General features: G+C 38.8%; 1 protein-coding gene across 1 annotated transcript in view; it reads left to right on the forward strand.

Moving 5' to 3' along the window:
• gfra4b (GDNF family receptor alpha 4b) overlaps positions 1-4,530 on the forward strand; it is a 43,565-nt gene extending 39,035 nt beyond the window's left edge. The window contains exons 7-8 of the mRNA XM_079556354.1: positions 2,843-3,006; positions 3,554-4,530. Coding sequence (XP_079412480.1) covers positions 2,843-3,006; positions 3,554-3,694 — 305 coding nt within the window. The 3' untranslated portion in view covers positions 3,695-4,530. The remainder of the gene's footprint in view (positions 1-2,842; positions 3,007-3,553) is intronic.
• The last annotated feature ends 10,936 nt before the right edge of the window (positions 4,531-15,466 follow it).

A 15,466-nucleotide genomic window follows, 5' to 3' on the forward strand; every position in this document is an offset into this window, starting at 1 on the left:
CAAAAAAGCTCACGATAGGAGCTACCAAGCTCTTCCACGCGTTCCCTATTTAAATAAAGTTACGTGAAGTGTTTTCATGCGAAGTATATTTACACAGAAATGTAACATGTCGATTTTATGTAAGGGATAATGTATAGAACGCTGGTCATTATCGGGAAAATAAGCACCGACAGGGCGAACCGGACCCCGATGTGAAGCAGAGGGGTCTTGTTTTGCCCTGAAGGTGCTTATTTTGCTAGGCTAGAAGCAGCGAGGCTAATAGCTAGCCTAGCTACTTAGTTGAAGGCGCAGTTGGAGAGGAGGAATGGTGGTGAATCTCTGGGTAAGTTGAAAGTCAGACTCACGCTAACTTCACGAGCAATTTCCCCAACTTCTCTTGCAGTGACGGGGACAGATAGTGTGTCCGCTACTGCGTACGCGCGGAGTGATATGAAAGCACGAACTCCGTTGCCATTTCTCAGAGGTCCTTTATCAGAAAATAATGACCGGTAGAACGTTGGGAAATCACATTCAAATCAACGGAGCGTTCTACTTACGTTGTGAAGAGCCGTATAATAAAAGCAGATAAAAAGGGGTACTATATTGTGAGGCGTAATGATACGAGAAGCACAACGTCCGCGCAGTAACTCCTAAAGACTTCCCCCGCTCACTTCCGTCAATAACCTTTAGGAGTTACTGCGCGGACGCTGTGCTCCTGTATCATTACGCCTCACAATGTAGTACCCCTTTTTATCTGCTTATAAAATCGACATGTTACATTTCTGTGTAAATATACTTTGCATGAAAACACTTCACGTAACTTTATTTAAATAGGGAACACGTGGAAGAGCTTGGTAGCTTCTATCGTGAGCTTTTTTGGAGCTATATGACATGTGGGAGAGGCTGCGAATGTGCTCCGTTTGCGTGACAGAGCGCACGGATAAAGACCAGACGGGGATATATTAACTCGACTAAGGTTAGGTAAGAACATATCTCAGTATGTAAAAACGGTGGCCTATTCCTTTAAGCTCGTGCATGACGGCACTTCGGACCCGAAGTGACATCTTTTTGAGTGACAGTGCAGGATTTTAGAGGCAGTTGTGGTGAACAGGTCTGAGCTCATTCTACACCTTAGGACATTGCTGGAACATGTAGGGGGAGGAAAATACATACATTATCTCTGTATAAGTAAGTAAACTTTATTTGTATAGCGCCTTTCACAGGCACAGAGTCACAAAGCGCTTCACAGTGTTAAAACATATTATAAAACAGCATATTCATTGCAATAATTCAAAATTCAGCATTCATTATACAAGTGGTGTCAGTATTGCATCAGCCGGACTCAAATGCTTTCTCAAACAGATGGGTTTTTAGGTGCTTTTTAAAGATAGCTGCTGACTCCAATGAGCGCAAGTCAAGAGGAAGTTTATTCCAAAGTCGGGGCGCTACGGCTTTGAAGGAGCGGTCTCCCCGAGTTTTAAACTGTGTTCGTGGAACCATCAACAGGTTATGCCCAAAGGACCTCAGGTTCTGAGACGTGTTGTAGGGTTTAAGTAGGTCAGCAATATAAGTGGGAGCCTGACCATGTAGAGCTCGAAAGGTTAGCACCAAGATTTTAAACTGAACCTGATGTTCAATAGAGAGCCAGTGCAAGGACTTCAACACTGTATAGTCCCTTTAAAAGCCTTAACTTGCTTTTAATATAGCACCGCAATTTTTTTTTGTCAGATCTTAAGGCAAGAGGTTGACATACAACAACAATTTGCATTGTGAAACATGTTTGAAGCTAATGATATTTATGACAGATAAATCAATTGATCAATCAATCAGCATTTTACAAATCCCTGAATATTGGAGGATGGAGAACCTCAAGCATATTTAATATAGATATATACATTTTCCTAGCACTGGCTGAAGTGGGAATGTATGTATAACCATAAAGGTACATGTCAGTGCAAAGTACCAGGCTCTGATGGCATTTCCTTACCTGGTTCATCTGTACCCAGACTCAGCACTACGTCCATTATTTCATCATGTGCGTCTGTGCGGGAATGTGTGTGTGTGTGTGTGTGTGTGGGCCTGTGTGTGTGTGTTTTTTTTTGTGTGCGTGTGTTTTTTTTTGTGTGTGTGTGTTTTGTGTGTGTGTGTGTGTGTGTGTGTGTGTGGCTATGGGGAGGGGGGAGCAGTGTTGTTGTCTGTTTGGAAGAGTGGGTGATTGGGCGGGCGGGAACTGCTTTCAATCTGTAAAGCACTTTGTGTTACAAACTTGTATGAAAAGCGCTTTATGAATAAAGTTTTGATTGATTTAATTGATTGATTGAAAGGAAAGAGTAGAGAGAGAATACATACTGTAGAGATGCAGGTTTATTGTGTATTTGAATGTGCTTAGCTGCATTTACAGCAAACAACGACAAACAAAAACATAAAAATAACAAAAGTTTCAATTTGGCCAAAACCAGAAAAAAATTAAAAGACACAGGCCATTGTTCTGACAAGGCAACAAGGCGACTCCTTATCGCTCCAGTTTCTATACTGTACATATCACTGAGCATAAGGAATGTCTCTATCCTCTGGCCTCGACACATACACAAAGCGCCTCAGACTTGTTTGGCCAGTGCAAATGCTCCACGAGTTAATGAGGCCGAAGTGGAGAGCCAGGTGCAGTCCGACTACTTGAAGGGAATACTGAGCATTTTCACGTTGTGCTTTTTCCCTCCACACTCCCACCTGTCATGGAATATTCAGGTTCCTGTGTGCTTTGAGTGGAAAAAAGACATGAGAAGAATGTTATCGGAAAATGTCAATACTGTGTTGCTAAAGTCTAATAATAATCCCTTTTTCGCTGATGTGTTTCGTTTCTCAGGGAATTCTCTCAAGACGTTTGGTCGGGGAGCAGAAGACCAGCCCGCTCCAAGTCAGTCCGCTACAGTTAGCCCTGGTCACAGTAACAGAGAAACCAAGAACACTATTGCCCCCGGAACAATGGAGACAGCAGGGAACATGCTGGACACCCTCATTCCCACACAGGTAGGACTTAAACAAGAACAAGATAAGAGAGAAGTCTTTAACATTTAATACGCACACCATAATAAATAAATAAAGACTGAAGTAACACCTGACGAAGCCCAAGGATATACTATTGAATTCACAGTCCAATCAATCAAAATGCAGCATTCAAAGTCTTTCAGTGAGTATGATTGGAAATCTAAAGTGAAAAGCGTATTTGTTGTGTGTCACCTTCCTCTGCTTTCGACAGACAGCATAGAGAAGGTAGCGAGAAACGTTGTGTGTCTGACCTTGCAGATGGCCACAAAGAGCTGCTCATACTCAAAAGGCTTTGTATGGTACATTAGCCCACACTGTTCACCTTACATAAGTAGTAGATCGCTTGCTCTACACTAACTACAGTATATGTGAGGGGAAGTGTTGTCCTGAAATGGTCTTAATAGTCCTTTGGTTTGAAATTGAGGTAGACACTTGTTGATTACTATCTAACTAAAGGAAAATGGCCAGGCATGTACTTTTTTATTCAACAGACCTTAACCTAACACTTTGACACTTTCTCCTCTTCCAGGTCATAGATAATGCATTACCAATGGGCCCTGTGACTCTGCCGTCGAGCAGCCTCCCCAGCAAAGCGTCATCTCTACACTTTACGCTCCAGACAGTCATTATCCTCACACTATTTTCTAATCTGTTCAGCGACGGACACTAAAGAATGGAGAGAAATGGTGCGAAACCTCAAGAACACAGAAGAGTGGCTGAGGCCCAGCGGGACACTGTGCTGTGCGACTCTTCTTTTAAATATGTACAGGACTCTCTTTTCTAATTTTGTGTTTAAGTGGTCCAGTTCTACTGCCCATGTCCCCACAAAAAGGCAGAGAGTGGAAGCCATGTATACACATTTGCAGTGTTTTACTGTGTTTTGGACCGGTCCTTCTCTCCCTCCCGACTGACATCGTTTTCAAGTCTGGTTTGATCAACAGCAACAAACAAAGGAAAGATCTGTTTGTAGAGCCACTGAAACTTAGACTGCAATAAAAGCTCTCTTCTCATGTGACTGAGGTAGGAGCGTTGTGATCAATACATAAGCAGAGGAGAGATATAAAGCTGCTTTTTGTCAAGAGATCCCGGACAAATACTGAGAATATCTAGCAGCACTGTCGGAGAAACCAGGGTGCCACAGACAAACCTAGCATAATAGACTCCTTGAGGACTGCTGGCTTTTGTTAAACTCTCATACTTTCTTCACAAGGACTTGCTGTCTCAGACATAAGGTCTCTGACTCAAAAACAGCCCTGAAAAGGCCAGTAACTGTTATGTGTAGCTGCTGTGCTATGTGTATGTGAACATAATGCTCTTTGATTTCTCATTGTACATGTGGACATCGCTATCAAGGCTAAATGTGCTCGTGCCACTAAAGAAGATGAAAAGCCTGTTGGAGAGCAGACAGTCAAGCACGAGTCAGTATTTGTTGTTTTGGGATCATGGGGATTCTAAAGGTGAAAAGTGTTGCAAATAAAAGTTCTCACATGGTTTCTCATGGGTATTTTTCTGTCTTTTACTACATTAAATGTAATTTAAAAGAAAGACTCGTGCTGTATATTTGTATATTAAGACATCAACTAAACGATCGGATTAGAATTGTTTTGGTCAATATATGGTGTTGGTGTGATTCTGTATCAGTCTTTCACAAGATTGAAGTTGTGGCTGCTAACACAAGACTGTAGTGTTGTTTCAAGCAGAAAATAATACATTAACAGCAGGAATCTTTCAATATATCAAAATCCTAATTCTGCCTGATAAGAGTTTGGTTTAGCATGTTATTGTCATTGCCTCTTCAGTCCACTCTTCGTCTCCCAATTGTAAGAAGCTGTTTCCAAAAACATTGCACTTTATCAATGGAGGTTTGGGAATCCATTGCTTTGACAATTAAACAATGAGCCTAATTGATGCATAAACACTACTGAGACTCAAAACAGTAAATAAATCATGTTTTTTAAACATACGAATGCAGAAATATAACATAAAGCTAATCGTTCACTGTGGCTTAATGTGTCTAGCGTCTGAACTTCGTCGATGGTTGTCCGTTATAGTGACTTCAACGGCGGTTTCTTCTGCCTGTCCTTTGACCATAGTTTTGTCTTGTATATCTTTTCCTTCATTTTCTAAACCATAGCAATGGCATGGGCTTCTGCCTTGTTCAATTGTTTTAGGACTTGCTTTTTCAAGCACTCTTCTTTCTCTTGGAGCATTAGCCTGGTCCAGCTGAACGGATTTCTTCTTGGTCAGTCTCTGTTGGGCTTTGAGACTTTTCCTCCGGCATATAGCTCTTTTGACTTGCTTTACTGGATATACATCTTGATTTCTTGATACTTCTTATTGCTTCTTTTAACAGGCATCTAGGGATCTTATGCACAATGATATGTCTAAAAAAAAAAAAAAAATCATCTTTGGTATCAAAGGATATTGACTGGGGGGCTGGAGCCTGGTGCATACCCTTGTTTTAAACAGTGCTACATTATTCAGAAAAAGTTTGGCTGCGAAGATCCAAAGCAAAAAAAAGAAAAAAGAAAAAAGGATAAAATTCCCACATTGACATATTATTTGCAGGTTTACTTGATAAACACAGGCACACTTTCTCACTTAATATTTCATGGAATGATACAAGAATGGCCTAACGTTGCCAGGTCAAGGATTTCTCCATTATTTATGACAACCGCCTGCCTCTGCTTTGATGACAGCCTTCAAAGATTTGTTTTTTTAGATTTAAAGCGCTTTAATGTTTATGTTTTGTCCATGACCCAGTTTGAAGATTAACGATTCCATACACTAGGTAGAGACAAAGAAATGACTCGTGGCTTATTTATCGATGACCACCAAAAGGAAGAAAGAGTCATTCATGTCTGTATCTTATTGTCTTTCCATACGGCACATTCGTTGCTGTGTTAAAGACTGTGTTTGGATAAGATTTACCCTCAGTGGCCTTGCTTCCTATTCTATGACTCTTCGGGATCTTACAGCGATCGATAGCAGCAATCACGCTCTGTCGGCTGTTCAATGCTCTTGTCATTCTCCACTGTCTGTACCTGCAACAACATACGCGCTACTCGTGGTGTCCCAGTCGGCAGTGATGTATTTGTTCAGAACTAAATCATTATGTAGCATCTGGATCGTTGAGGTGGGAGAGAAACTAAAACAAAAGAAAAAGTTCAAAGATACAACAAATAAATCACTTGCTACTAATGAGGTGGGCCAAGAACGTTCCTAATCTCTAGTTGTCTTGCGTAACCCTTGAGCCTATACTACGACTACCCTCCTAACTTCAGGATGCTGCCAATTACAAAGAAGTGGTTAACTAAAACTCCTATTATAACGTGGCGTGTCCAAACTTCCCAAGTGCTTGTTTTCTTCAGAAGCCAAGGCTCACCTATTGTTGAGGCAAAGGAAAAGAAAGAAAAACATGAACTCATTGCTTAAGAGCATTTTCAAGTGTTTCAGTTTTACATTATGCGCAACATTTCACTTAATAAAAAGCAATTATTAAAGAGATTTTGGTAACGCTTTAGAATACAGCCCGCGTTCCAAGTGTAAGTATGGGGTAACAAGAAAGTAATTACACACGCAAGTACAGGTACTCTTACATGTGTAACTAGGGGGAACACTATACAACAAGGCAGTACAAAGTGTAACTACGTGTCAAGGTGTAGCAAAGATATTCAAAGAGCAGTTAATGGTGCTGAGGTAACACATAGTTGTGGCAAAAGGGAATGTGGTACTATAAATTGTGCATTAATTTTAATATTGCAGGACAACAGTATTAATGTTGTGAAAGTGAAGACATGACTCCAGGCATTTTTATTGATTGTTGTTTATTTTTTATAGTGAGACACCATTACCTGTAACAAGCAGAAACAAGAGTGAACAGAGAAAAACAAAGCGAAACAAGGAAAATTAGCATGTTATCAATGTACATGTATACTATAACTAATGTGTAGGTGCAGGAGAGCACGGGCTGTAAATTGAAGTGAGACACTATTGCCTGCAACAAGCAGAAACAAGAGAGAACAGAGAAAAAATAAGTCTCCAATAATTATCACACTATCAAAGTGCATGTACACATGTACATGTGATATGATGATGCAGTGGTTAGCGCTTTTGCTTCACAGCTAGAAAGTTGCGGGTTCAATTCAGACGGAGCCTTTCTGTGCAGATGTGCATGTTTTTCCTGAGCCAACATAGGTTTCCTCCTGTTTCCCCCACGACTACAAACAATAGGTTGCTCATCAGCACAGAAAGGCTCAGTCTGACTTAGAAATGATGATTAAGCGTGATCATTTTTGGACACTTGTTCTTATTTTTCTCTGTTCACTCTTGCTTCTGCTTGTTGCATGTACTTACATATGTAATTACTTTCAATATAAAAAATAAAGCACAATCAATAAAAATGCCTGGGGTCATGTCTTCACTTTCACCACAGTAATACTGTTCTGCAACATGTATGCACAAAACCACATTCCCTTTTGCCACAAATATCTGATCGCTGAGTACCACTAATTGTTCCGTTTCATTCATACTGTATTGGCTTGGAGGTTTTATTATGATTGTTACTTTTGAATGAAATAAATTTAAAAAATGAAAATTAATACCTTGACACGTAGTTAAACGTGGTTACATGTTGTACTGCCTTGTTACACATTGTTCTCCCTTGTTGCACTTTGTACTGCCTTGTTACACATTGTTCTCCCTTGTTGCACTTTGTACTGCCTTGTTACACATTGTTCTCCCTTGTTGCACTTTGTACTGCCTTGTTACACATTGTTCTCCCTTGTTGCACTTTGTACTGCCTTGTTACACATTGTTCTCCCTTGTTACACATGTAAGAGTTCCTGTACTTACATGTGTAATTACTTTCTTGTTACCCCGTACTTACACCTGGAATGCGGTCTGTATTCTAAAGCGTTACCGAGATTTTTTTGTGAAAAAAAAATAATATATATAGTATTTTTTTTTATTTCATTGCAACTTGCTCTTGATACATATCATCCATGGATGGATGATACATAGAAGAAACTCCATCCATTTTCTTCCGCTTTATTCAGGACCGGGATACGGAGCATCATATGCCTAAAAATGAATCTTATTCATAACCTGCTGTAATGCAAACAAATGCTATATTTACTTTCAAAGCAACTCTATGTTTTAACCATTTGTGTTCATCAACAGAAATAATCAGTAAATCAATCAAGTAAGAGCATTATTCACACACATGATGTAAAGAAGAAATAAATACAAGAACACATAAACACAACAGGCCCAATCTGTGTGTTTCGAAATGCAGACTATAACGTAACTTTTGCGCTTAGTGGTAGCACCCTTTGAGATCTTGAAACTCCAAGCTTGGTGCATCTAAGTGAGAAGTATGTGGGGTGGAGTGGGGGTGAACATGTGCTTTTGTTTGGGTCGCGTTCAAGCAATTATGGCCAAGCGAGGGCCGACCCACGGCGGAACCAGCTGTACATCCATTTCCTATGGGACACAGACATTCACGATTGGACAAATAAACATTTTAGCTTGACCTGTGGGAGCCTGTAATGCTTAAAGGGGCTAGATGCAAGTTGGCCATTTTACACTGATTATTGCCACCTCAGGTCATACGTGTAACTGCACCTTCTATATTAAGCTCGTGCATGATGGCACTTCGGACCCGAGGTAACAACTTTTTGAGTGACAGTGCAGGATTTTCGAGGCAGTTGTGGTGAACAGGTCTGGGCTCATTCTACACCTTAGGGCTGGAACATGTAGGGGGAGGAAAATACATAACTTCTAACATTTTTAAACTCTGTATAGTCCCTTTAAGGAAAAACACCAAGACAGCCTGCTGTATCGAGGACGTCAAGGCTGCTCTCTGTGCTGCTTGTAATAAACCACGCCTCGGTCGACCTCTTCTCTTTTAATAAGCGATGCCCTCTCGACAGTGGCAACAACACTACTCACTTTTATTCTTTTTTGATTTACGATATACCAAATTGTTTTTCCTTTGCTGTTATTAATCATAATCCAAATCAAACTAAATACTGTGCGTAACTGAACCGTCTATGCTTAATTCTGCAGCAATGGACAATGCAAGAATACTCAGGTCTCTCTCCATTCATTACACTATATGACATACGACATTATAGGCAGGATGACATTTTGTGCTGTCAAAAATAGCCTGTTGTGCATATAGGCCTGATCTACATTTCTTTGTTTTGTTTGTCCAACACAGACTTAAGTTGGGTGGTTTTGGCCTTACCCAGCGTTAAACAAGTGTATGGCAAGTCCAAAATTGTTGACGGAGCAGCAGATAAAGTTGAAAGTTACGTGTTCATTTCCCGCTCACATCTGTTTACATGGGAATGTGTCTGTCCATGCGTGTGCCTGTGTAACATTGGTGGACATCTGTTTCTGCGTATGTAATGGCTGTGTGTCCATGCACATCAGTGTCTCTGGATGAAACCATAAACAGGTTCACTTACTAAAGCCACTGTACCTTTAGTAATACGACAGTGGGCTTAGGTGTCACTTGTACGCACAAACTGAATACATTGGCCTCTCTCCTATTATATAGGCCACAAGCTTCTGGCAACTTTCAGTGTATCAGTACTGATAGTTGAAATCCACCAACTTAATATAGTTTGATAGTTTTGATAGTTTGGTTGAATTTTCAAGGTGTGTTTAGTCAAACGACAGGGTAGCTGAGGCTCTTTTTCAGGCCTTGGCTGTAACGTAGTTAATATATTAGGCCTACTGTCATATTTCTATCATCTGAGACCACCTTTGCTAGTTTAGGCATTTTTTTTTTTATTGCAGATCTACTACACATCTTTAGATCAACCATTATAACAGAACATTCCAGCAGACCAACAGGTTTTGAAATACTGTGGCTGAAGACAGTTTTGTTTATTTGACAATTGCTCAAGTCTCACTCTCTCTAGTCTAAGTTCCCAGCAACCACTTAATGTCATGAATATCTTGCCTGTAAGCGAACAATAATCATTAATGCCTCCTGGCCTTTGCCCTCTGACACTTACAGGATCTCCTGGGAGTTTAGAGGACAGCTCCCTATAGCTGAAATGATCCAGACTGAGCCAATATTCCATAACCAGCCCTAGATAATGCTGCTCCCAAGTGACACTTAAAGGGGCTGTTTATGTCATAGTGGTATAGAATGGCAATGCAATAACTGGTTTAAAAATATACATTTGAGTTCAAGAACACAATGCCCCAAGTCCCACTACACAATGTGCAAAAATGTATGATTGCAGGAACCATGTTTTAAACTGCAGTCCTCCTTGGTACTTGGTTTCCCGAAATAAAAATCAAAGATCTAAAGGATTCTCACTGAATATGTGGCACACAGCCACAAAAATAAGTTGTCAATGTCGGTGCGAGTTGCTCTTCAAGGATGCCCCCAGCGTTTCTCACAAAAGTTTCATTTGAACCACATAAACCCTTATAATGCTCTAAAACTTTAAGACTGACTGACCCGGTGCTACCACCAACTGCCATATCAATAATTCAACTCTGCACTCACGGAGAGGAACATTTTTCAAACACAGATTTACAAGCTAATTCGCCAGATTCAGCCATAGTGAAATATGTGATTTTACGGTTTATGGATGAACAGATAAGCCATCTGGTCGCTCTCACCCTTTTGACATATGAGAAATGCCAATCGCAATCATCCTTCAGCTAAAATCACATCCCTCCACCGTAAGTCACTGACACCAAATTCTCACAATGGCAACAAAATCTGAAAGGGAGGTAAGATTTGCTTGTGATATGGTGATTTTACACGACCCTTACATTACATTGTACCTGAGACATTTCTTTTTTTTTTATTTTTTTTTTATTACTTTATTGTGCCATAAGTTTCATTTTTACAATTTACACAGTTAGCGTGTCAGAATTAACACAAATGTTTTTTGTTTTGTTTTGTTTTTTACACCCAGTGCAGAAACAGCAAATAAATGGTAACAATTATAATAATTATAAAAAATAAACATAAAACAATAATAGTACCAATATTAATAATAGCTAAGGCATACAAGCACATATAGACACATATATAAGTCTACCCGTGCACATGTACACACATGCACACATACGCACGTACACCCCCACATACTTATCCACATACATCTCAGCCATTCCCTTCCTTTTCCCTTTCTCTCTCTTCCCTTTTCTTTCCCTTTATTAAATCCAAAGAAATTCTTTCATTTTCAGTACTATTTTGTTAATTCTACATGGGTTACAGTGATGTAGTGGTGACAACCGCGTCGACAGAGGCACCGGTGATGCCATCGGAACACCCACCATTCACATATACATACAAACATGCGCGTACAAGGCGTACACAGGTACGCCCACAGCGTATACACAAAGGGAAAGAGTAGTGTGGGGGCATTTGTGATGGACCCTATGCTTTGTGTTGCATTAAAAGTAAAGCAAGGTTTGAGCGGGCAGCTGTCGAAAGATGTGACCTCTCCCAGCTGCCCGGCACCCGCTTACCCTTCCTTAATGTTTGATGGTGTTATGCCCTAAGGTAGGTGGTGTGTTTAAAACAACAGGCGTTAGCGGAGGTCCAGGGGTGCTACACCCCTGACATTCAGCCACTCCTGCTCACCCTGTTCTGATGTGTATGTATGTTTGTGCTGGGCCCTGTGCTGTATGGTGCATTAAAAAAGCAAGGTATGCGGGGTAACTGTTGAGAGAAGCGTGGTCTCCCAGAGCTACCCCGCACCCGCTTACCCTACGCTGAAAGTTTGTTTTTATTTATTTGTTTTTAATTTACCCGTACTTTAAGCGTACCCATATACGCCCACACACCCACACTCACCCACACGCAATACACTCAGAATACGCCAGCGAGCCGTCACCACCGTCACACCACTACATCACTGTCAGCCTAATTTTTATTGTATACATGTACATATGCACATACGCACACCCATGTACACATATATATATAAACTCATACACAAACATACACACATGCATATATCTTTTTCTTTTCTCTCTTCCCTCTCTTTTTGTAGGATTACCTATGTGTACATAGTCAAGCAACAGCAAACATTCATACACATATAAAGTGGTAGCCGACGGTCTACATTTATACAAAACATGTACACATATACATACCAAGTGTATATACTTACCATAGAAATTCCTTCACCTGCCATGTACTTATGTCTTTTCATGCTGCTACAACAAATATACATACAACTCTACGTACAGACATACCACCTTCCCCATGAGAAAAAAATATATATATTAAAAAAATAAATAAATAAAATAATTAATAACAAGGATGAAAAACTAATAATACAAATTAAAAATTAGATTGAATAAGCGAGTATCCACTAAGTTTCTTCTTTTCCTTTATTTTTACTATTTATTTCTCTTCTATTCATCGATATTATTTAATATGCAAAGAGTGTGATTATATAATTTTTTGAAAATTTCATTTTTGTCTCGAATGGTGTACATCACTTTCTCCATCTCCAATACATTTTGGAGAGCTATTTTCCAAGATTGCAAGGTTGGGGTTACATTTCCTTTCCATATTTTGGTAATTTGTTTAATAGCAACTATTCTCATAATGTTGAAAACTGGGGTGTCTAATCTTCCGATTTTATCCATAATGTCTAGCCCCAGTAGATTTTTGGTCTCCAAATTTCCTCTTATGCACAGTAGTCTTTTTATCATATGTTTTACTTGTTCCCAAAAAGGTGAAACTACTGGACAGGTAAATAACATATGAGTAAGATGTGCCTCTTGTTCCCCACACCCTCTCCAGCATTTTGTCTCTCCTTTGGGTAGATATTTTCCACTCTGTGCTGGGCTGATAAAATACCTCACACACACTTTCCAGGCAAATTCGCGCCAAAATTTTGAGTGAGTTACTCCTAAGTTTTCTTTTACCGATTTCTCCCAATCTTCTTGTTCTATTGTGGTGTTCAATTCTTTCTCCCATTTACACTTAGTTTTATTTTCCACTATCATATATTCTTGTAATAGTTTATACATTTCACATAATTTCCCTTTATTTTTATTGACAAGATATTTTGTTAATCTATTCTTGTTGTGTTTCAAATGTTTCATTAAGTAGCTTCTTATTTGCAAATATTTAAAGAAATGCTTCTTGTCAATTTTAAATTTAGATACAACAATTTCAAAAGAGTCTATGGTATTTTTTGTTATCATCTGGGTGTATGTTGTCAGCCCTTTATCTGCCCAATCCTCAAGGATTCTGTCCATCTTATTTGCAGTAAAATCAGGATCATTTCTCATTTCTCTAAGCAGAGACAATCCATTGTCAATTTGTGCTACTCTACAGATGTCTTTCCAGATTTTTAATGTATTTAAAACACAAAAGCTCTGTCCTTGATATCTTTTCCATTGATTTTTTTCCAGAAAGGGGAGTGTTGCTAAAGGTATATCTACCATTGCCCTTTCGGTAATAATCCATTTTGATTCACTTTTTACATTCCTCCATTTCATTATTATAAGTAATTGGGTTGCGTAGAAATAATTTTGTAAATTTGGTAATCCTAGTCCACCCTCCTCTTTGGATTTTAACAGGAGTTTAAATTTAATTCTATGTTTTCTGTTGTTCCAAATAAAGTCTGCAATCATCCTATTCCAAGAGTAAAAATTCGTTTTCGACAATGATATTGGAATTGCTTGAAATAAAAATAGGTACTGAGGTAGGACCATCATTTTAATAATTTCGATTCTGCTTAGTAATCCCAGTGAAAACAATTTCCATCTATTCATATCCATTCTTAACTTTTTTTCCAGTATACCATAATTCAACTCAAAAAGGTCCCCTAAATTATTGGAGATATACACCCCTAAATATTTCAGTTTTGAAACATCCCAGTGGAATTTATAGTTGTCTTTCAGAGTTTGACAAATGGGATTACCTATTGTCAACGCTTCACATTTACTTTCATTGAGTTTAAATCCAGATTGTGTACTAAATTCTTTAATCATGTCCATTAATTTTGGAAGCGAATCTTCAGGTTTCGTGAGATACATTATGAGATCGTCAGCATATAACGCTAATTTATGTACCTCATTCCCAATCTGTATCCCTGTTACACTTTCATTTTGTCTAATTGCTGCTGCCAGCACTTCTATATACATTACAAATAATAACGATGAGAGAGGATCGCCCTGGCGTATTCCCCTTTGGATTGTGAAACATCTAGATAGCGTCCCATTTGTTTTCACTCTGGAGGTCGGATTACTGTAAAGGGCTTGTATCCATGACTTGAACTCCGTCCCCAAATCATAATACTCTAACATTTCAAACAAGAAAGGCCAACTCACTAAATCAAAGGCCTTCTCGGCATCTATTGTCAATAATGTCAAATCCAGTTGCTTTTTTTGTGCGTAATCTATTACATTAACTGTTCGTCTTATATTATCTGATAGTAATCTCCCTGTTATAAATCCACACTGATCTGGGTCAATTATATTTACAATACAATTCTTCAACCTATTGGCGATAATACCTGTAACTATCTTATGATCTGTATTTAAGAGGGAGATAGGCCGATAGGAGGCACATTTCGTTGCGTCTTTCCCTTCTTTATAAATTAGAGTTATTAAGGCTGATTGCCATGTTTGTCCCCAAATTCCTGTTTTTAGCGCATGATTGTATGCTCCCATAAGTAATGGGGTTATTTGGATTGAGAATTTTTTGTAAAATTCATTTGTATAGCCATCATCTCCCGGAGAGGTTCCTGTTTTTAGTTTCTTTATTTGTTCATGTATTTCCACACATGTAATGGGTTTTTTCAACATTATTTTTTGTTCAGGTGTTATTTTTGGTAAATTAATATTATTTAAATACATTTGAATTTGTTTAATTTGTGCCTCTTCCTTCTTGTATAGTAATTCATAGTAATTTGCAAATTCCTCTGTTATTTCCTCATGCTTAATTTTTGTCTCATTTTTTCCATCATTGATTTTTGTAATGTAGGCTTTCTTTGTTTGATTTTTCACTTTGTAAGCTAGTCTCTTTAAAGAGTTTGGCCCACAATCATAACTCTCTTGCTTTGTAAATCTTAACATTTTCTCCACTTCTTGATTATAAAGCGTTTTGAGAGTAGATCTCTTCTTCTTCAGCTGAATGTTGTCTGTAACACTATTTGTCTCTCTAACTTTAACTTCTAATAGTTTTATTTCTTCAGTAAGTCTTTTACGTTGATATTCTCTTAATCTGTTTTTACTTGATGCTAATGAAATTATATGTCCCCTCAAAACTGCTTTAGCGCCTTCCCATAATAACACTGGATTTATGTCATTTATATTATTTATTTCCATATAATCCACCAATACAGTCTGTAGTCGATTAACAAAATGTTTGTCTTGGAGCAGGGAGTTATTTAGTCTCCAGATGTTTTTCTGTTTTGGGCTTATATCTAATTTTACT

Source organism: Gobius niger, assembly GCF_951799975.1.
Source record: "Gobius niger genome assembly, chromosome: 5".
Lineage (NCBI taxonomy): Eukaryota > Metazoa > Chordata > Actinopteri > Gobiiformes > Gobiidae > Gobius > Gobius niger.